Source organism: Siphateles boraxobius, unplaced genomic scaffold, assembly GCF_051911475.1.
Source record: "Siphateles boraxobius isolate OS27281-9 unplaced genomic scaffold, OSU_SipBor_1 19, whole genome shotgun sequence".
Lineage (NCBI taxonomy): Eukaryota > Metazoa > Chordata > Actinopteri > Cypriniformes > Leuciscidae > Siphateles > Siphateles boraxobius.
In genome coordinates, this window is record NW_027508799.1 from 24,349,463 (window position 1) to 24,373,748 (window position 24,286).

The 24,286-nt window shown below is 38.7% G+C and overlaps 1 protein-coding gene across 4 annotated transcripts in view; it reads left to right on the forward strand.

Moving 5' to 3' along the window:
• The window catches only part of chchd3a (coiled-coil-helix-coiled-coil-helix domain containing 3a), a 67,848-nt gene that overhangs the window by 24,732 nt on the left and 18,830 nt on the right, over positions 1 to 24,286 (forward strand). For 2 of the 4 annotated variants that reach the window (XM_077234454.1, XM_077234452.1), the window contains 2 exons: positions 15,000 to 15,014; positions 17,984 to 18,067. In XM_077234454.1, coding sequence (XP_077090569.1) covers positions 15,000 to 15,014; positions 17,984 to 18,067 — 99 coding nt within the window. The remainder of the gene's footprint in view (positions 1 to 14,999; positions 15,015 to 17,983; positions 18,068 to 24,286) is intronic. The other 2 variants (XM_077234455.1, XM_077234453.1) reach the window with 1 other exon arrangement.

The window sequence follows — 24,286 nt, forward strand, 5'->3', positions numbered from 1 at the left end:
TTTCCTTAGATGTTTTGCTATACATTCAAACGAGTGACACTTATCGAGTGTCATTTTCCCAATAGACCTGTTGAGTATATCAAACTTTTTTTAGATGTATTGCAATGACTTTTGTGATTTCTGCACTGTGGTGAAGTTCTCGTGTATCTCTTCAACCATACATGCTGTCAGCGATTCTAGAAATTAATACACTCGTCAAGTCTGGTAGTGTTTGGGTTTCAGTGAGTCTGGCCCTCTAGCGATCTTTCAGGACAGCCAATCAATCACAACGCATATCATTTCATTCAGACACTGGCAAACCCTGGGGCGAACATTTCAATCAAACGCAGAGTCATCAATCTGCAACCCAGTGACCGATGCAACTTATTCGATGGCTGGCAACGTGATTTGTTGAGACAAAAGATCAGACAGTCTTGCAAAAGCTCCTGAAATGTGTGCCTGACGTTTTATCACCCTGCAAATCACAAGGGATTGTTATTTTTACAGTCAACCAAAAGTGTTTCGAAATTATCTGACGGTGTAAACCTCTTGCAAATATTTTGTGACAATATTCATTATCACTTATTTAACACTTAACTAACAGTAACTAATTAAAAAAGCAAGCACAAAATAAAACAGTTAAAATTGGTTATTGTGGTAATTGTTAAGTGGGCACTTAGTATTATTTTCTTTTATATTTTCAATATGGCAATTTTGACTTGAACTTAATCAACTTAATGGTTTACCTTTTGAAATTATTTTATTGATGATTATTATTATTAAAAAAAATTCTACTTGTATGACTGGAGTCTTCAATTTCGTGTGACTGATATGATTTTTTTTTTTTAATGAAACCTGTATTACTTTAATTTTAGTTGACAGTTTGAACTATGGCTGAACTTTTTGTTTCTTTTTTTCTTTCTCTGTTTTCAAATTGAGTTTTCTGCTTCCACGATCAGCTCTACCTATTAGAGTTTGCAGAGGTTTTTATTTGATGGGTGGATGGGCTGCAGACGCCACTTCAGTTAAGCTTGTATTTTAAGAGTACAAATGTCTCCCTTCCCCAACACACACACACACACACACACACTCTCTCTCTCTCTCTCTCTCTCTCTCTCCTTCCCTCCTTTTCTGCGGCCTTCAAATAGTGCCAGCCATAGCAAGCACCCCCCTTGCAAATCTGCATGCTTCAAACGCTGTCACATTTTAGATACAGCTGACTGGCCCTGACTGATAATACCCCACAATTTAATTTCCCAGGTATTAAAGAGGACTTGCTGCTTTTTGAATTGGAAGTACTTGTTGGTGGTATTTGGGAAGGACAGAAAAAAATCCCCTCTTTACCTTGCTCAAGAGGTCTGAGAAATGAATTTTCTCCATGTTTTCAGTCTTAAGTTTGTGTGTGTGTCCTGCAATATGAATGGAGATGTGTTAGTATTCATGCAGAATGCTGTTTCTCATGCGGATGTGATAAGTCTATGTACCTTTTGAAAAATCCGTTAGATTTTCAGCATTTTTAATAGATAACATATGTTTACATATATCCCACAAGACAAAATAATACGTCAATTTGCACTACGTAACCTTGGTTCGTAATCTTGTTTTGCCTCCTTGAGAACTTTTTGCAGCCTTTTTGTGACGGTGTAGGAGTTGTCCTGAGTTGAACTCAACATCAAATAACTACTGTAGGGATGATTAAAAATGTGAAGAGGATGCTGTGTAAAACCCAAGAATTTGTTGGGTTTTTGTTCATGGTGAAAAAAAAAAGGGTGGACAGATTGACTGCTCTGGACAAACTACATGCTCACAAATGTCTACAAACAGTCTCTGATTCTAGAAAATATATTACGAATTAAGGGTATGTAAGCTTGAGTACAGGATAATTAGTTTAAATTAAAATTGTCTTGTGGTCTTGTAGAACAGTGTTGAAGCACTTTTTTTTTTTTTCATTGACAGTTATATATATATATATATATATATATATATATATATATATATATATATATATATATATATATATATATATGATTTATGTAGGATTATTTTGAGTTTTTCCTGTAAATCTCATGTAAAGCATGAAACTTTTAACATTTTATATCAAATAGCTTTATCATTATATCAAATAGCTTTATCATGCAAACTAGGATCTATGTGCCAACTATGGATGCTATTTGTGAATGTGCAAAATTATGTTTTGTCAATGCAGTGAGGTAGGTGTTTTGGATTTATGGTAATCTACAACTAACTGTATATGTTTAGCATGTAAATACGTGGGTGTGTGGATGGCTAGTTTCAGTAAATTAGGCGTGTAAGTAACATACAATCCCGTTTCGCGTGTGTGCGCGCGTTTTCTCTTGTCTCCTTCTCGGCTTGCGCATCCTGCTGATTCCCCCCTTGTTCACTGAGTTTTGTAGCCTTTGCTGCCCACCTGCAGTGCCAGTGTTCTGAAACTGGCCCTAATTGGCTGGGTCTCCGGTTGGCACCGGTGCCCAGCGCTCACCCCGGCAGCTAATTGGCTCCGCCGGCCGCCTGTTTCCATGAGCTTCGACCAGGGTTGGATTGATGGATGGCAGCAGGTGTCAGGAAAGCTGCTTTCTGACAGAGCAGCTTGTGAAGTCAATTTTCAGCCCAAAAGGCAACAGGAAAGCCTCCTCCATGTAGCCGTGCCTCTAGAGAGAGAAGGTATTTGAAAACACTGCTATTTTTAGACCTCATTTTAAATCTCGAAACTAACTTCCCAATTATATAAAATGAAAAAAAAAAAAACATATGTATTCTTGGCAAAGATGGCAGAGCTCCTGACAGACTGAAATAAGTGGGATATAGCTGTTATGATCTGGGCTTTCCTTATCCACCGCCCTAATCCTTGATTATCACACTTCATTACAAGCGTAGATTTGCAATTAAAGTTCGCCGGAAGCATTGTGAGCAGTAGAATGAACAAAGGTTTTATTTTGACCTGGTACTGAGGTGAACACTGAATTAAAGACAAAAAGTGGAACATTGACATAAAAATGAAGTATCTGTCGGAGTCAGTTTATTGCACGTATTGCTGAAATACTCGATTCTGATTGGTCAACTTTAGAATCCAGTGCATAAATATTTTGTTTAATGACCACAAGACTTTATTCTAATCATTATTACTTGGTTTGTTTTTTCTTGGTTTTATGCTCTGCAGTCTCTTTTTCTCGCATAAAATAATTTAGCACAAAGTCAATAATTCAAGTCCATTCATTTATTAATTTATTTGGTAAGTGGACATTTAATAAGCAGGATAATGTACACTCAGACGGTCATTATAGCAAAATAAACTCTTTCAGGGTGATTTAAGACCGCTGCTCCCCCATCTGGGTTCATTTTGTGGTAACGACCGGCCAACTGTACATTTATCCCTTGCTAAATTTACATAGTAAACATGATTGAACATGCATCTTTGGGTGAAAAGGGTTTTACTCGGATGTGAATGGACCAGTTCATGAGGTTTCTCCAGATGGACAAATGCCATAATTAGATTTCCACTAATGCTCATATTGACATTGGCTTTATTCACCCTTGATTCATGTTTTTTGGACGTGCTGCCACCAGCTGCCTCAGTTTCATTTTGTTTCCTTGTCTGCATTAGCAAAATAGAAAAAGAAAAAAAATTTGAATTTTTTTTTTTTGTTGCAAATGAAGACAACACTTTCCACAGTGAATTGAGGCAACCTGATAATTGCTCAGAGTTTGGTGAGAGCACAGCCCTGCTGTTTATCTGCCTTTAATTGGGAAGATGCCCAAATGTGAGCGCAGAGAGTGCGGCCATGTGGGAGTTACTGTCCTGCCACCGGTCACAGATCTGCAGTAGAATCTTTTAGCATCTAAATTCTAACTTCCACTTTGTGTGTGTGTTTGTGTGTGCGAAATTGTTTCTCTCCGAATAACTTGGAATAATTTATGTAATATATTTTTTTGCACAAGTTCTGAGTGCTTTAGTGTGTTTTTGTGCCGTTGCTAAGTTGTTTTGCGTGGTTTCTAAGGCATTTCTAGATGTAATTTCTATGACGGTGATCTTTATTTATTGTTTGATCTCAAACACATTCAGCACGTTCAACAAAAGTATGCAATTAAGTTAACTTCGACCAAAGCGGTATAACAGCGGTATAGTGTTAGTGAACATCATGATGCTGCCAAAAGTGCTGTTTAAATGAATATGTAAATATTTGTTGTTTTCTTTCCTCTAAATAACAAAATAAACACAACAAAAATGATATTAGTGAGAAAACAGCATTTAAGAAAGCGTCTGAGCCTAGCGATGTGGATATGTTTGCACAAGCTATGCAATTCTGCACTCCAGTCACGTCGTTTATTTGTATTAGGGCTGCCACCGACAAAAGATTTTTCTAGTCGAATAGTAGTGGTTCATTTAAGCCATTAGTCAACTAATCGCACGCTTATATTAATTTGATTGCTTAAATAATTACTGGGGGGATTACTAAACCATAACGAGCCTTTAATATATTTAGTATATGCCTTTAAAGCCTGCGATGTTTAGTCAACTATTAGGGGGCAACTCTAATTTATATACCACTTTATAAAATCTATTGCTTTAAAGCAGCAGTTTTACAGTATTACACTTGAAAAAACAGTATCACTTTCAATTAGAATTACAACTTCAATTTCTACCTTAAAGCAGCTATGGAAGTAAAAAAAAAAAAATGTTTTTGAAACGGAAAAGCTTGTTGAATTGCACTAATTGAAAAAAATACGCATTGCATTAACAGTGCTTGCATTTTAATGCATTCTATTTTTAGGGCTTGCATTTTTAATGGGCTGAAAATTCAACATGGTTGTATATGTAAGCTGTGAATAATTCAATTCAAAATATTTCACACACATTTTCATTATAAAAAATTCAATAATCCATTTTCACCTTTCAGAATTCTCGTCCAAAATATTAATTCTGTTTAAAAATACAAGCCTATAATATTCGACCGGCAATTTTCGGTCCAATTTATTTCGCTTTACAGATTCGCGTCTACAAATTCAGTGGTTCAAATTTGACAGGAAATTCAACATTTTACATCCGGGAACTGCAGGTATAGCAGTAGATTACCGATTCATAATCTCCATCTGAAATGACGTCAGTCATAGTTTTCACCTGAAGGGCCTTTATTCAGTGCAAGTCAAGGTTTTTTTTAACAAGCACCACTTAAAAAACATTATAGAGGTGGTATATTATATAAGAAGAAACATTTCACCACACTGAAGTAGTCTACTGACTTCTCTTTGATCCTCGAAAGTGATAAAAAAATAAAAATGGCCAGTTATTGTAGATAGAAATGGTCAAACAAGGCTCACCTTGAACTGCCATGGAAAAGAAGTTGACTGGGAGATACCAAGGGCAGCCCTCCTTTACCTAGAAAGCCCCAGCTGACATGAATATGTAAACAGCTCCATCTCATTACAGTACTGCCTGTCTGAGGTCATACACACAGAAGTCATGCGGTCACCATCAGCAGGAAATGCAAAGTCGACTGCATATCTGAAGGGCAGCCACACTCCTCTTTCTTTCAGTTATGTATCTCGATTTTTTTCCAATGACTCTCTCTCTGTCTTTGTCTTTTTCCCTTTCTCTCTCCCTCTCTTATTTGTTCCCTCATTCCCCTGAGGGAGAACTTTATTCCAAAGGCAATTGTTCAGCCTTTCAGGTCCCTCCGTGTGTCCTAGAGTTGGATATTAGAGAGTGGAACGCTCTTTTGTTTTGTCCTAGATCCCCGCTCTATTGTCTACCTCTGCTCCTCTCTGTCTGCAGGGTCGTCTCTCTCCTCTTTATTCGGCTGTTCTCTCTTGGTGGTAATAGATGGCTTAGCCCTCCTTAGAGACCGCTCTCCATGAACGTGACTGATGATTTGATTTCCCCATGGTTTTATCCATATGGCCTCAGCAGAGATAACACAAGCTGCAAAGTGCTTTAGCCATCAGTTAATACCTCGGGCTGCTGATCAGTTAATTAATCAAACTGTATGATCAGGTTGGTCCGAGCTTGACCCGTAGACTGACAGCTGGCCTGGCACAGACATTGACATGGGCTCTAAACCTCAATGAGACGTACAGCCATTCAGCATATGGGAATATTAGGATACATTTCACAAGTAAAAGTGACAAATTTTGTGCTCAAATTCAACATTTTTGTGAGTCTGTTCACATGACATTTTACTTGTGGTTCAGACAATGGTCTAAACAGCAACATTTTATTTATTTATTATTTAATAAAATTGTATTTAATTGAATAAAAAAAACTCGGTTTATGTACTTTATTTATTTAATTAATACTTATTTCAATCATAACTGCGTTATTCAAATTAACTTAATTGAAATAATTGACTACATTGTATAATTAATACACGGATGTTTTCATTAAAGGTATAAACATTTAAAAAAGGTATTATATATTATATAATTTACCAATATAGTTAATTGTTTTTGATTTATATATTGTTACGAATTTGCGTGGAAGCAAAGGCAGTAGGCGGATCTAAATGCAGCAGTTGACTTTAATTACGGGTTCAGAACAGACAAGATACTCGTGGTACGCACATTAAACATTCATTCAATAACTGACCACGAACAAAAGAGCAGACAGGATTTAAATACACAGACGGGATGAGGGAACAAGACACAGCTGGGGCAAATCAGAACACCGAGCGGGACCATACAATCTAACAAGACAACACACCTGAAACAAGGGACCTAATAATGACATGACTAGAATAACAGACTACAATTAACAAGGCACAAACTGAATAAAAGACCAAAGACAGAGAAACCACAAACCAGAAACATGACAAAATGAATAAACACCGTAACATTATCCCCCCCTTCCATAAGGCGCGACCCCGCGCCGAATGAACATCAAATAGGGGCGGGAGGGTGGGCGCCCTGGAGGCTGACGAGGGCGTGGCTTGCCCGGAACAGGAAGCCTCCAGGGCGGAGCAGGACGAGGCGAAGGCCAGGGCGGAGCAGGACGAGGCGAAGGCCAGGGCGGAGCAGGACGTGGCAAAGGCCAGGGCGGAGCAGGACGTGGCAAAGGCCAGGGCGGAGCAGGACGTGGCAAAGGCCAGGGCGGAGCATGGCGTGGCAAAGGCCAGGGCGGAGCACGATGAGATGGTGGCCAGGTCGGAGCAGACTCAGACGAGGATGAGGACCATGTCGACGTCGTCTCCATGGCCCTCACGGTGTACCTTCTGCCCCCCCCCAAAAAATACTTGGGGAAATCCTCGGGAGGAACCTCCAGGTGGTAGATGGGTTCCGGGCAGGCCTCCCGGAGCTTGAAGGGCGTAGGCAGGGCGAGGCGCAGAGGCGGGGCCGGCAGGGCGAGGCGCAGAGGCGGGGCCGGCAGGGCGAGGCGCAGAGGCGGGGCCGGCAGGGCGAGGCGCAGAGGATGGGCCGGCAGGGCGAGGCGCAGAGGCGGGGCCGGCAGGGCGAGGCGCAGAGGCGGGGCCGGCAGGGCGAGGCGCAGAGGCGGGGCCGGCAGGGCGAGGAGTCTGGGAACGCCCTCCGTAGCCTGGCGAAGCAAACGAGTCCTCCTCCTCCTTCTGCGACGACGCTTCACTGGGCTTGATTCACTACTGGACGTACTTGACTCGGTAGACTCGGTAGTCAGTTCACTTGACTTGGCACTTGATTCACTTGACTTGGCACTTGATTCACTTGACTTGGCACTTGATTCACTTGACTTGGCACTTGATTCACTTGACTTGGCACTTGATTCACTTGACTTGGCACTTGATTCACTTGACTCGGCACTTGATTCACTTGACTCGGCACTTGATTCACTTGACTTGGCACTTGATTCACTTGACTTGGCACTTGATTCACTTGACTCGGCACTTGATTCACTTGACTCGGCACTTGATTCACTTGACTCGGCACTTGATTCACTTGACTCGGCACTTGATTCACTTGACTCGGCACTTGATTCACTTGACTTGGCACTTGATTCACTTGACTTGGCACTTGACTCGGAACTTGACTCACTTGACTCGGAACTTGACTCACTTGACTCGGAACTTGACTCACTTGACTCGGAACTTGACTCACTTGACTCGGAACTTGACTCACTTGACTCGGAACTTGACTCACTTGACTCGGAACTTGACTCACTTGACTCGGAACTTGACTCACTTGACTCGGAACTTGACTCACTTGACTCGGAACTTGACTCGGAACTTGACTCGGAACTTGACTCGGAACTTGACTCACTTGACTCGGAACTTGACTCACTTGACTCGGAACTTGACTCAGAACTTGATTCACTTGACTCTGAACTTGACTCGGAACTTGATTCACTTGACCCGGCGGCGCTTGACTCACTTGACTCGGCGGCGCTTGACTCACTTGACTCGGCGGCACTTGACTCGGCGGCAATTGACTCGGCGGCAATTGACTCGCTTGACTCGGGAAGCGCGGTCTCACTTGACTCGGCGGCACTTGACTCACTTGACTCGGGTTCGTCGAGGCTGAAGCGACGTGCGGGTTCGGAAGACAGAAGCTCAGCCTCAGGCATGTCGATCTCGGCAGGAAGAAGCTCAGGCATGTCGGTCTCGGCAGGAAGAAGCTCAGGCATGTCGTGGAAAGCGGGCTCGACTCGGTTCACGTGAAGCGCAGGCTCGTGGAGCGTGGCCTCGGCTGAGCAGCTGAAGTGAAGCGCGGGCGCGACCGGGCTGACGTTAAGCGCAGGCTCTCGCAGCTTCTCCTCTACGCCCACAGTAAACGGGGAACCGCTCCACAACAGGGCCAGGTCAACGTACCATTCTAAAGATCCGTGAGGACCAGGTTCGGGCATCAGAGACCGGAGTGGTTCCGATAATCCTCCGCGGAAGAAGATCTTCAAGCCGTGGGTGTTCATTTGCGCGAGATATGCCAGCTCGAGGAATTCTGCGACATAATCCTCGATGGCGCGATTCTCCTGGCGAAGACGGAGGATCTGGACATCAGGACTCCAGGTAGGCATGGCTGCTAGATCCTAGGGGGTCAGTTATTCTGTTACGAATTTGCGTGGAAGCAAAGGCAGTAGGCGGATCTAAATGCAGCAGTTGACTTTAATTACGGGTTCAGAACAGACAAGATACTCGTGGTACGCACATTAAACATTCATTCAATAACTGACCACGAACAAAAGAGCAGACAGGATTTAAATACACAGACGGGATGAGGGAACAAGACACAGCTGGGGCAAATCAGAACACCGAGCGGGACCATACAATCTAACAAGACAACACACCTGAAACAAGGGACCTAATAATGACATGACTAGAATAACAGACTACAATTAACAAGGCACAAACTGAATAAAAGACCAAAGACAGAGAAACCACAAACCAGAAACATGACAAAATGAATAAACACCGTAACATATATACTTTATAAATAATAAAATTACATGCTTTTTAAATAGATTTGTTCATTTATTACTTTTTTTCATATAAAAAATAATTTTTACAAATATTTCAATGAGGTCTAACACCTCGCCATCACATCGCAGACTGTTTTCGCTGTCCTTCATTTTTACGGCAAGGGTAAATTAAGCATGTTTTTTTTGCAAAATGTCACATTGGATTTCTATTAAAAGAAGTATGATACTTTTACATGAATCCACACATTTGGATTCATGTAAAAAATGAGTTGTGTCCTGGCTGTTCATGCTGAAGTCACATTACCTACCAACCAACCAAACAAATAAATAAATAAAAATATTATGTTTATTTCTAGATATGAATGTGTGATGGATGTGTCACTTGAGGAAGGGGACAAAACTCTTTTGGGCCCAATTAATTAACTTTTTTTAGGAAATATGTAACCTACTCAAAGTGACTTGTTTGGTATTCTGATGGCTTGTGTTAATCAGAACAAGGTTAGAATACACAATATTTCAATGACAATCTTCTTCGACCAGATATTAATTTTGATATATCTGTCTATGAGCAGATCTGGTGACTTCGTCAATTCATATGGATCGGATGGAGATGTTTTTTGACAGGTGGACAGAGGAGTGCGTGCATGCTTGTGTGTTTTAGGGCACTGGATCGATCGGGGTGTCAGAGTACCAGGTCGTTCGTAGAGTGGGGGTCGGGATGTAGGGCACCAAGTGTGATTGGGAAATCTTTGTATCTGGTCCCTTTAATAGTAAAGGACAGGCCTTCTGGTTCGCTGCTAATTTGATCTTTGCTCACAGAAAATGAGGCCCAGAAACTGGCAGGACAGAACCCCCCCCCCCCCCATCTCAGTAGAGGATATGTCCAGTCCTACACAGGGGGCCAACTCCTTCTGCCTACGCTAGAATGACCTCTGACCTCTGTTCAGAATCCTTCTCAATTACCCACTGACCCTTTCTGTCATAGCAGCACAGACTGCTGGTTAATACACTGGTTTTCCAGACACCTTTTAGCATGATTCAATGGAGTGTCCCATGTGATTTAAAGATGGTTCGTTTGAAACAGTGTGAAATCTACCTTATTTGCATGTTGTCATGCATAAATCGACCTTGTTAAAGGTATGTTGTGGTTTTATCAGCATTGATCCACTCAAAACAGTTTAACTGGATATTAATCATATTATTTTAGAAGCCTCTTTTAAACTCTGTTTCCAACCACACTCACCTGCTCAACAATCACACATCTTTTTCCTACAACATCGACATTTACACTCTCTCATTATCACTTTTATTCTCATACTTCTCAGTGCCAATTAGATCTGAGCAGGCTGGCTGTGACCCGACATTTGGCCTTCGACCTGTGCCTGCTGGGCAGGTGAACTCATGGCACACTGCGAGTTTGTACTGGCAACTGAGTTCCTGGTGATGGATGCCGGGGCCTGAATAACTCTGACCTTTTTCGGTTTGGCCGTCGAAGGTCATGGTGAAAGAGACAACATTTTTAACAAAGAGCACTCATTTGTTGTCATGTGTGGCTATGTGTGGGTCTCTGTGGGCAATGCTTGCTTCATTAAGAAGAGGCAATGCACAAACCTTACGGACCCAATTTGAGCTACCTAAACGAACGTCATTGTACTTTGCGTAGGAGAGCAAATGGCAAAGCAGGAGAAAGAAGTAGAAATGGAGGTCGAATTATGGAAATATGAAGAATGAGGGATGTTTTTAAATCTCTCCCTGACTCAGCACATGTTTTCACCTGTTATGTCAGAATGTTCTGCGTGAGCTCAAACTCTCCAGCACTTGGCTAATTAAAAACATTGCTCTCCTTAATTATTCAGCTGCAGCTTATTGATATTCAGCGAGACACTTTTCCTTCTAAACGACCCGTTTAATTTGACCATGGGGTCTGCTGCGGTGATGCCGAAGTCATCCTGCCGTGCGAGACCGGAGATTGTGTGGGAAGAGGCGAGCTCGCAATTAATACAAAGTTTTTGACGCATTATATCTGTCTAAGGTTTTTTTTTGGAGTTAGAGAGCTGGAGGAAATGCGGCCCATCTGTTGCTTTGGGCCGTGCTGAATTCTCGCTTTGTGGATACGGCATGATAAATGTCACTGGGCATCTGTTTTTATTGCTCATCTCATAAAAGATTCCTTTGTTGATAGTGTTTGGTTGTGTCTTTATAAGAATAGTTTAGATTATAGTCAACTTAATGTCTATCTGTGGCACGCTTGGTGTCTGGCTTGTACTTTTGTGTGTATAAACAAATTGGAAATGCATTTGCTGTTATTTTCATTTTGGTTGACACGCTTATGGCGCTGTGCAAAGACATTAGATTGAAAATAACCCAGAATATACATTTGAGTCAGGCCATTAGTTGTTTTTTTAATAATGGTTGTGAGTGTAGGCAACAACAAAATGCAAATATTGTCGCAGGGATGGCAGTGTTTTTAATGGGTCATATAATGAGAAATTACATTTTCCTAGATCCTTTGGAAATAAAATGGTTCGCTGTACTTTGAAATTATTATAATAATTTTCAGAACTCAGAACTTTCCTTTCCTGTTTTATCAAAACTAAGCAAACCTGTTCTGAACTACTGACACTATAGATGACTACAGATGTGCACTTGGAGCACAACTTCACACATTCACAGATCAGCAATGTCTATTTGGTATTCAAAACTTGACAAACACAGTCACAGTTAAGTATAAAGATTAATTTGGACTATTTTTCAGATACTTCTATTCTTGAACATAAGAATTTAAAAAAAAGATGTTAAATAAAGCCAGACATTTTGCCGTTCCTGGCTGTGTGTAGCACCTGCAACTCTGCATTTCCTTCTGAAGAATCCTAATGTTGGAAACTGGGCCCAGAATGAGCAGTGTCCAATGGCAAATGTGATTTAAAATTTTAATATGGATAATAAAGCCAGTGACTTTTTCAGAAAATGCAACAATATAGATGGCTCAAATCAAATCCCTCTAAAACCAAAGACATACGGACAAGAACTATTCTAATGAAATTTGGTGATGCCTAAAAAAAACATTTTCTTCTCCAGAACTCCATCTGGCAACAAATTACAATAAAATGTATACATTAATTAGTTTTTTGTTTTCAAAATTAGACATGCGTGTATATACATGGTCAGTATATTTAATATTTTTTTAGTGGGTGTTTCAACTTTTAAACATTTTTAGCAGTCATTTCAGTTTGATCTAAATCGCTTGAGCGGTACATTTAAATACAGATTATTTAGTGAATTAGTCACAATGTGATGCAGGATTCACAATCGGACTGGACAAACAGAAGGAGCTCACTATAACGATAACTATATTGGGCCTGAGGGGGGAAAACAGAGATAATTTATCTTTAAGCTCACTTTTCTTCTGAAAAACAAACAGTCACCAGTTTACCTTAGTCAAAAAAAAAAAAAAATGTATATATATATACATATATATATATCTACTATATATATATAGTAGAACAGTTGGATTGCAGTGTATTACTGTGGGTCACTCTCTCTCTTCGTCCAGATACATGTCATGGGAGGTGTGACTTGTATGATACATTCATTGTATCACTCTCATTGTCATCCTTTCCATCCTCCCCATTTTTTGTTCTTGGTGTTTGTATCTCACTTTCATTTCTCAGCCTCCCATCCCACTCCCTGTTCTTCATTAGTGGGATAATAGCGAGCGATTTGGTCATGTGACTCAGGGCGCTATGCAAGCAGTGTAATTTGATTATATGACCTGCAGGAGACTGAATGAGTGTGATGTGATGGAAATAATCCTGACAGTCTGTGTGACTGAGCGACAGAGGGCTGCCATATGCCCCCGTGATTCATTGAATGAAAGGGAAAATCCCTGCGTGCGCATTGGTGGCAGTGCCTCCCTGTCCTTTAATTGTTCATTGGATACGCTTAAACTGCTTTTGCCTACTGGTCTGTGAATGCAGCTGTTCCATCAGTGTGTGTGTGTGTGTTTTTCAGGCTGAAGGTCAATGATGGTAGCTGCAATTTTTTTGTATTGAAAATTTGGAGCCATAATGTCTCCTTGACTGATTACCCACAATGCTTCTAGCCCACGCAAGGGCCTCGATTGGCTTGCAGACTTGAATGTGTCTGTGTTTGTGTGTGAGTGCTGGAAGGGAACAGTGCAGAGGTCAGATTTATTCTGCCAGAGGGTTGGACCTCTTCTGTCGAGGGCTGTGGGTGTTTTTAGAGAGCAGTTCTGTCCGTCTTCACTGCTGCAGGTGTGGGACTTGATTAAACTACAACTGTGTGTTGCTATTAAATCATGTTACACACACTCTCAGAAAAAAGGTACAAAAGCTGTCACTGGGGCAGTACCCTAACATACAAAAGCTAAAAAGTGCTAGTATGTACACTTAAGGTACTAATGTTCTTTAAACATATTAATATGTACTTTGAAGGAATTTAGGGGTAAATGAATAAGGTACAAAGATGTACCTTTTTGCTTTTGTACCTTAGAGTACTGGCTAAGTGACAGCTTTGTACTTTTTTATTTCAATATTTGTATTTAAAGCTGTTATGTAATGAGCACTGTCCAATCCCAGTTAAATTCATTCATTCATTCATTTATTTATTCATTCATTCGTAATTTTGTGTGTGTAAGTGACTATTATTTTACTGTCAATTAGGCAATATTAGATCAGATTTTAAATTGTATTTAAAAAAATTATGATTTAGCATTTTTATTTATTTGTACATCAAGTTAAACTAAATCAAAATGACAAATGTTGCCTTAGCAGCTAGCTGAAATAAAATGTTGTTTTTTATATTTGATTTTATTTCATTTAATGTTTATTTTATTTCAAGTAACATATTTTTATGGTTTTAGTTATTTATAAAAACCCTGGTAAGAGAATGAAAATCTTAAGTTAGCAGTGTTTGCTAAGGCTCAACTGAACAGCAAGCAACTGACCTGAAAACCACCTAGCAACATAAAAAATAATAATAATAACTCCGAATACCTTTGCAACCACTTAGCAATGCCCTGACAATGACCTTTAAGGCCCAACCAAAAGGCAAGCAACAATTTTATGTCACAAAAATGTCATTTTCAATAATGTCATGTGGTGATGTTACCTTTCCCATTATGAAACGAATGAGAAATTTGCATGCGTGAGAAGATGAAGAAGTTTAATTTTCTTTGGGATTATTAACACTTCTTAGTGACCTAGATATCACGGCAGACTTACCTGCGGCTTTATAGATATACCAGTGAGTGAGAAGTTCATCAGCCGCACTGGCCTCCATGAGCGCTGGAGCTGAGCTCTGATTGAGATCGCTCCGCTCTGATTAGATTTAGATTAGTTCAGATTTTCAGGGTTTAGATTTTAGATGAGATTTGTTGTGAAGAGCTCCTCCTCACCTTGCGACAGTGTTTGATAACACAGAGATGAATGTGACTTCTCGGTGTCCCTGCGTTATAGCAACACCCCGCTACTTCACACTGCAGTCTTTGTGTTTGTGTGTGTGTGTGCGCTTCTGCCTTTGAATACTGAATGTAATTATAGGAACTTCATCGTTAAATTTCTGTTCTCTCTTTCTCTGTCCTTTTCTTTCTGCTCCCTCACTCCAGCAAATGGAGAGAAAGGTAAGGCACAAGAGAGGTTTGATTTATACATCCAATATCTGTCTCAACCTGCTTCCTGCTGCAGTACCGCATGCCTAAATATACTATACCTCTCTCTTTTTGTGGTTTACTGCTGAGATTTTTTTCTAATCATAATTTTTCTTTCATTTGATGTCATCTTGCCATTGTGTTTCTACACCAGCACAGAAATTAATTTTCATTCTTGTTTCATTGTTCATATGTAAGGAGCCTCATTATTTAAATGTGCAATTGGACACTTTTGCTTACAAAACAAATGAATCATGGCTGAAACTAATTGCTCAATCTAAAAACTTTTGCATGATGCTGCATCCACGCTGCTACATGTTAGTTGAAGTCCAATATGACCAGCACAACATAATCAGAAAATGCCTTTCAAATATTTTTTAATTTTTACTTTTGTTGTGTGTGTGATTTGTGAAAATTACAATTTTAGTTAAAATATAAATGTAACGCATGTTTATTTTATTAAGTAATTTATTTTTTGAGTTTTTTTCTTATTGATTATCTCATTCATTTTCTTTTTCCATTTTTTATTTTTATTTTCTTCTAGTGTTTTCATCTTATTTTTTAAGATAGGAAACAGAGCACAACAACTTTAGGGGGAAATTAATTTAGGAATAGTATAACCACAATCAAAAAGCGTTTTGAGTCTGTTATCAACAGTCCTTTACATTTTGAAGGCACAAAAGGCAATAAATTAAATGAGTAAACATGGCCGTCAGCATACTGAATCTCCTCTCCGAGTGTGTTATAAATTAGTGAGGGTCACTTCTAGTAGCTGAAGGTCAGGAGTGACAGAGGGGGAAAAGCATGTGCGATAGGACAGAGAATCACGGATAAGCCCATAAAGATTTTTTATTCTTCCACTGCTGATGTTATCGCTTTGTCTCTTGCATTCACACACACCAAGCCTCTAACACACAAAGAGGGTTCCAGTGAACGGTCCCACATGAACCCTGTCATGAACTGATGCCCTTGGAATAATCAAAGGTCTATGTCATCTCTCACAATGCCAGCAACCTGAGGCCATAATGACTCTTCAGGGTAGAGAATATCTACTGTGCTGCTATGTGTAAGGACTTAGATTAGTTATGATTGTGCCTGAAGAAATATATTCAAGTTATGTTAATAGCTCCCCTCGAAATTTTAATTAAGCCATCATTTACACACTCATGTTGTTCCAAAACTGACTTTATTCCATTAAGCACAAAAGGAGAAATTTAAACCTCTTTTACAAACAATACAAGGAAATGGTGACCCAATGCTACAAAGTTAAAATTAATTTAAAGGGGTCCTGTTATGCTTTTCCACTTTTTCAACGTTAGTTAGTGTGTAATGTTGCTGTTTGAGCATAAAGAAAATCTGCAAGGTTAAAAAGCTCAAATTCCACTCCAAAGGGATACATTTTTAACAGAATCCACTTTCCAAGAACCACAACAAACGACTCGTTTAGACTACAATGCGATTTTTCAGGATCTTATGGAGTCATAATTAATTGCATTTAAATAATCCCTGCCCACGAAATGTGCAAAAGGTGATGAGGCCTGGTTGAGCTGCATTAGAGAATATAGTGTTGTAACTATGTCAGAGACACAATTTTTTCCACTCATTTGTTTGACTTTCCTAAAACTGATGAGAGTGGTTAAAATTGATTTTAAACACTGTTCCTAAACATTATAACCCCAACGTTAATATGTGCACTGCACATTTTTTGGAGAACAGTTTTCTGTTGCTTTAATAAGCTCTCGCTTTTGAAACATGGTTTTGTGATCGATTAATCTTTGTATTACCTTAGTTTTCCGACAAATATCATGATTCAATGGTGGATAACATCGTATCTATAATGTATAAGAAAATTACAAAAAAACATACCACACTGAAATGTCTTGTGAAATCCATGCTGTGCATGAAATACGTTCTGCACAATGCTCTTGTTTGTTAACATTGTCAGGGTCTGAATCTGTCTCGAATTGTTTTGAAATTGACGCCATACTTAATATTTACACTAGAGCAGAACTTGCAGTTATGGAGGGGCGGGAAAATTCCCAAACATGCACTACTTGGTGCCAATCACAACACACTGGGCCAGCTAACCAATCAAAGCACATTTGGTATTTCAGAAGGAGAGGCTTCATCCAAATCCGCGTATTCGAGCCAGACTGGGGGGAGAGGTGCTGTAATAATGTAAAATATGTGAAAAATAATGCGTTTTTTTGAACAATCAAGCATGAAACATTCTAGTACACCCCAAAAACAAAATCAAGACTTCGTAAAAGGACATAATAGACCCCTTTAAAGCACCATGAAAGTGCTCAATATGACCGATGTGCTGTAATATTCTATAGTTTTTTTTTTTGTGTGATGAAAAGACCAAGATTTAAGTTAAATTGCACTTGTAGTTAAGTAGGTTTGCATATTCAAATGTGATGTTCAGCTTAATGCTCCTACTTTTAATCGTTTTAATAAATTGCTCAAAACGTTACTTTTTATGAAAGCTTTGAATAACAAATATGAATAATATTATAAAATATTATAGGGTGCATATACTATTAGTAATAATATTTAATGTTATTATTAGTAGTATTTATGTATCATGTATTATGTATTATTTTTGCTAATTTTTATGCATTATGTTTGTAGCCCTTTTGAGTATAAGGTGGAAAATAAATATAATTTATTATTTATTACATTTCTTTCTATTCTTAATATAAAGCTATCCAATTAATTTAGAAACTTCAAATATAGCGATCAAGTCATATTGTCAACTGTTATGTTATTTTTAGGGTGCTTTGTCATTTTTGGAGCCTGACTGCCCATTTACTATCATTGTATGGAAAAGATCATGGTGAACATCCTGCCAAGCATTTCATTTTGCTGTCTGCTGATGCTAGAAACTCTGTGTGATGTTATATTGAATGCAATTGTGTGCATGTGCGTGTTCTCCACAGGCTAGACAGTTGGAGGAGAGAGACAAAGAGCTCCGGAAGCAGGACACCTTCTACAGAGAGCAAGTGGCCAAGCTGAAGGAAAGGGTATGACCTATACATTTGCAGTTACATTATCCACAGTTCCTGAATATTTAGTGATGAACGCTAAAGCACTACATTATTATTAACATATGATAACCGTAATTCCTGATAGTAACTCACTAATGTGCGATGTGGCTGTCCTGAGCTATAGAGGCAGATTGTGAGTCAGACTGTCCTGTGTTATAGACGCAGAGGTGAGACAGGCTATTTTGTTTTACAATACCATGGTGAGGCAGGTTGTCTTGATCTAAGGCCTCTCTGCATCCTTTCTCACTCATTTGTTGTGTCTTCAAACTGACACCCTCTTGCAGCTCATGGTCAGATCCTCCTCTGAGCCTCTGGGATGGGAGGCGTCCACCTTCCCTCACCTCAGATTCTTCACCCTCAAAGGACGTACACATACTAAGCTCCCGGAAGGGGGTGTGAACGTGTGTGCAAAAATGGTAGATATCTAGTGTTGAACCATTTTAAAAGTGTAGGTTGTGTCTCCATAGGTGTTTCAAAGGTTTAGCCCTCTGTAACCATCTATTTGTGCTTTTTCAACTCATCTGCAATTCACATACTTTGGCATTAGCAAAACACTAACATGTCTCATTTAAATTTTTTGGAATTAAATGGCAGAATCTTTTGTCTTACTAAGGCTAATTTGATAGCTAGCACTTAAGGTAAACGTATACATTTTTTTTCAGTACATCTGTGAAATTTCCATGAAATAGTTTAGGCCGTCTTAAGTAGACACAACCTACGCATCTCAGCCTAAACGCTCTTAATAAATTATTTGTTATTAAAGCATACATTCACAAATCACTGTTAAAGGGAAAGTTCACTCAAAAATGAAAATTCTACCATCATTTACTCACCCTCATGTTGTTCCAAACAAACCTGTATGTGTTTTTTTCTTCTAATGAACACAAAATATATTTTGAAAATATGGGTAACCAAACAGTTGATGGACCCCATTGACTTCCATAGTATGTAAAAAAAAAAAAAAAAAAAAAATACTGTACTATGAAAGTCAATGGGGCCCATTAACTGGGTGGATTCTAAATTAAATTCCTCTGATTGGCCCTTGCGTTCAAGAAATCAACAGATATGTTTGTGATTGTCTACATTGCTCAACGCTGCAAAAACATGTTGTAAATAGAAACCTTTAATGCTCTCCAGAATGCAAACATGCACACGCATGAGAGTCTTGCTTCCTGAACCCACACTCGCCCATCAAATCTTTTCCCATACCACACTACTTGAAAGCTTCTGTAATAAGTGATTTACTGTAACTGCTTTTTTGTGTTAGTTTGCACAGTATAAAGGACAAGTCTGTGGTTATCGACAGCATGCCACAAATGCAGTCCATAGAATCTAGGTTAGAAAATAACCCAGAATATTCTTTTAAAGCTCCATTAAGTCAGTGATTAGACTTATCTTGTGTCCATGAATCTAGCTGATCTTGCACACCGCAGTCTCTCTGTCTCTTTACAAGGACAGCTTTCACGCTATTTCAGCTCTGCATGCGGAGGCGTTATTGATCACTCGCAGCTTCATCAATCACTTATCGAGCTCTGTTCAATATTCCCGGCACTGTGTCAACATGTACACAAACACATACACAGACCTCACCCCTTCTGAGAGAGACACACTCAGCTGAACACTAGTGTGTCTGAGCCCATTGGGTTTGTGAATCATGATTTTTTGGTTAGACATCATAAATAATAAATGCTCTGGGTTTTACACAAGACAGTGGCATAGAAAAGAGTGGGGAAGATTTACAGTATATACAATAAATTCACCATCATATGCCTTATAAAAGAACTATCAGATGCAGCTAATGATAATAAATGATTATAATGATAATAATAATACATATATAGAAAACAATCTTTTATTAAATACAAATAATTACATTTTAATAATTTAAATAATTTTTCAATAATTAAAATGAATAAAATTATCAAATACTTGTGTAATAATATTGATAATTTCCCTAGCAAAAATAAGTATGTGTAATTGCATTATATATATATATATATATATATAAAAAATATATATATACATGCTTCCTTTTTGTAGCTTGAAATCTCCATTCATTGTAATTACGTGAAAATGAGCGAACAGTAGGTTCGTTTAAATCTTCTGTGTAACAATAAAAGACAGAAAGAATGTGGCTGTATATAAATGTTAGTGTCGCACATTATTCTGGGAACCACAGGATTGTGGTTTTCCTTAGCCTTTGGTAACAATACCAGCTACGAAAAAGCAAAAGAGAGGGAATGAGAGATACAGAGAGAGAAGAGAATAAAATGGTGATATATATTACATGTCTCTTTCAATTCAGTTTGCTCGTTTATCAGTGGCCCGCGTGTGACAGCCCTTCACAGCTCTGAGACGACTGCCACCTCCAGCCTACTTATTGCTGTGGCCACTCAAATTGCCTCTGAAACAATATCTATATATGAGCCGCACGTATATATTCGCCTCAGATTTTCACTCTGTAAAACAATCTCATATTTCAACTGACCACTCTCCTCCTTTTTTCATCATTTCTTTTCTTTTTTTTCCTACTCAATTGCTTTATCAGAAGTTTTGTCTTTTTCCTAATGCTCCATGATAACAGTGGAAAGTCGGAGGTGTTGAAGAAAGCTGCTAATACAGTGATTTTAGCCTGATCAATAGAATTTTAAATGACCTCAAAGGCACTTAAATGCAGTGGCTTTGACTAGATGTTAGCTTGCTCATAATTAGACATTCTTATGGTCTGGCTTGATAATGTGTAAGAAAAGCATAATAACATTGATCGCTTAACAAACCAGTCAGGCTTAGTGATAAAATTCCCATAGTGCATTGCACCGAGCAGTCAGGTGCAAACTGGTAACAAGAGTTGGAAATTATAAGCTATTCTGTTCAAATCCCGTCTCGACATTCCCAGTCCCTTTATGATGAAATGATCAATTCTGTTATCATTTTTAAAGATGCAACTGCCCTTGTCTTAACTTTATGCTACACCAAAAATACTAAACTAACACAATACTAAACTAACAATATTTGTGAGTAGTGTATTGTAATATCTCTTAGATTCAATTAAAACATTTATTGCCCGTTTATTTTTAATTTTTATATATTTATTATTCTAATGAAACCGGTTAAAAATCAGAACCAGTTCTCAATTTTCAACCCTAATTTTGAGGGTGCGGAGTAAGATTTTAGAGCACAACTCTGTCTGAAATGTATGTATGATGTAGTTGTAGTAACCCGTAGTGATGCTAAAATGTAAATAGCTGATCTCTGCATGTAAAACTCTCTCTCTTTCTGTTTTCCATGCTTCTGACAGCATTGTTAAGTGAAGAATGTGAGTTGTTTTATTTGAGATCAATGTGTGGTCATTATCTCTACCTCCCTGTAGACCACACAGTGGAAAGGGACAGTGTCTGTCTCTGCATGAAGCCTCGTTAATTTAATTGGCAGAATTTTATCTAGACAAGAGACACAGCTTGAGCTTTGCACTCACAGTCATGTCCCCTTGTTTTTACTTCCTGCCACAAGCCTAGTAAAATTGGAGTAGTTAAACATTTCCTATCATTTGCTCACAATCTTGTCATTCCAACCCAATATGTTGTTCTGTATGAGTTGTAAAATGTCACCAATATGTCACTCTAAAATGTTTTCCATGCTTGGACTGAAGGTTTTTGCCATTTAAGCTACAGCATTTGTGCTTATTTGGGACATTTCCACTCGTCTGCTTTGTTTCACAGTCTCCCGCAGTAAGAGGCATAGATGGAAGGATTGACTCCACAGGCCTCTGTTCTGCTTTCCTTCCCTGTTTGCAGTTGCTAGCTTTGATTTGTTAAATCTCAGTCTCGCGCCTCCGCCTGTGCGCTGTGGAGCCAATATGGCTGCCGTGCTGTTGAGCCATAATGGCTGTCTCAGCGGGGGTTTCCCTCCACATCCTCTCTGGTCTGTGAGAGATAACGCAGCCGGCTGATTACTGCACCATTGCTCAGATCTCTCATTATAAAGCCTGCGAGATTTCATTTGAACATGGGGTTGTTTCTCAAAACACCACCTATATGGACCGTCAGTGGCAGGAGTAGTTTTTAGGTGATTCTTTCATTAGTTCATAACACCCCTGTGTGCATCAGATTAAATAAAATTTTATTTCAAGATGCCTGTAAACAGAAAGTGAGAGAGTGCTTCACTGCTGCTGTGTGGAACAGGTAAAGAACTGGAGTTTTTTAGTGGTGATGGCTAGGGAAAGGAATGATGCCTCGAAAAAAAAATGTTAGGGTTGATTCAACTGCAGTATTATAACATCATACTGTATATATACTGTGTATATATATATATATATATATATATATATATATATATATACATACAGTATATATATACACTATGTATGTCTGCAGTGGTCCTCTATGATTTGTTAGTGAGACCACCTGACTTTAATTTGGCAAACAAAAGAGTTTTAATATTAAAACAGTTTTTGTCTGTTGGACCACATGACTTTGTCGATCGCAAAATATTGATATTGCAGGCAAAGATGTTTTATTATTATTTCTTAAATATACATAAGAAGAAATAAAATACTTCTGTCTGCAAAATCAAAACCACTCTATGATAAATTAGTTGAATTTGTTGGTCACACCACATGACACACCACATCTCATTTTGCAGACAAAACATGTTTTATTACTAAAACACTTGTCTGTTTGGATCAAGTGGCTTTGTTGGTCTCACCACATGACTTTGTGGAATATATTTATATTTTCTTAAACGTATAAGAAAAAACAATAATAAAACACTTTTGCAAAATCAAAGCATCTCTATAATAACTTAGACCACGTGACTTTGATTTTCAACCAACAGACAAAAGTTTTTTATATTTATAAGAAATAAATAAAACAATAAATAAATTGTGGTGCGACCAACAAAGTCATGTGTTCCAACAGACAAGGGTTTTAACTTACCATAGGGAGGCTTTGATTTTACAGACAGACGTCTGCAAAGTCCTGTGGTCTGACCAACAAGTCAAGAAGTCCAACAGTCAAAAGTGTTTTAATATTAAAAGCAAAATCAAAGTCGTGTGGCGTGACCAAAAAAGTCCTGTGGTCTTACTATCTCATCATAGAGATGACTCCTGCAGACCCTCATAGCTGTGTTAAGGTCAACATAACTCTTAAAATATCAAAGTATTTGGTATTTTCATGACAAGGCATGGTTAGTTCATGTTGTAAAATGTCATGTGGTTCAAGTTCTCAAAACGTTAATATTTATGAAAAATTAAATATGAAAAATTAAATATAAAAAACGTATGAAAAAAGAAATTAAGATGTGAAATACGTAGTTTTGTAACCATAATCTGATACTCTAGCCATGACGAATGAAGATGAGGGTTTAGGATTTTGTGAAAGAGTATGTGGGTGGTAAACGTACGCTCTCAGATTGATGGAGGGGCCTCTAAATCAGTGTGGCCCAACTCTGAAATCAAAATCAGCACCTATCCCATTCTCTCTTTAATCAAGGGAAAAGGCAGACCTCCCAAATTACACCGCCAATCAGGTCATGGGGTTTTAGAGCGTGTGTGTGTGTGGAGGTCCGATTTTCCATGTAATCAGTGTCTGTGCGGGCCAGCAACGACTTAGTGTGTAGCACTCATTAGTGCTTACTTCTCCCATCAGATCAGCATAATCACAACATGCTCTTAAAATCACTGCTGTTGTTCCCTTTTACCAGGCCCCTCAGAGTCAAGCTCGTACCTGATGCCTTCTTTAACTCTCAATGCTGTTGTTCCAATAATAGGCTTGATGGCAGGCTTGTTTACTCGGGGGCAAATAAAACATTATTTTAACTTTACAAGTGTGTGAGTTGGCCCTTCAGCTTCCTACAAGTAGGTTCCACAGTGTAATGGTACCATGCAGTGAACAAATGTGAAAATCTTTCTTAGCAAGTAAATAAAACCATTAGCTGCTAACTATTTTTTAACTATTGGAAATTTAACTTAATTAAATTATATTTTAGTTGGATTTTTTTGTTTTAGTTGAATATTATATCACACACACATAAAATGTATGGTATGCAAATTGCTTATCTACCAGCCATTGGTAGGTTTGACAGGAAGCTTATTTAGGACTCTAGTACCACATCTCTTATAGCCACTAGTCAAATAGCTTCTACTTGACATGCAGTACATCAGAAGCTATACAGTAGCTTCACTAAAAGCCTAAGATA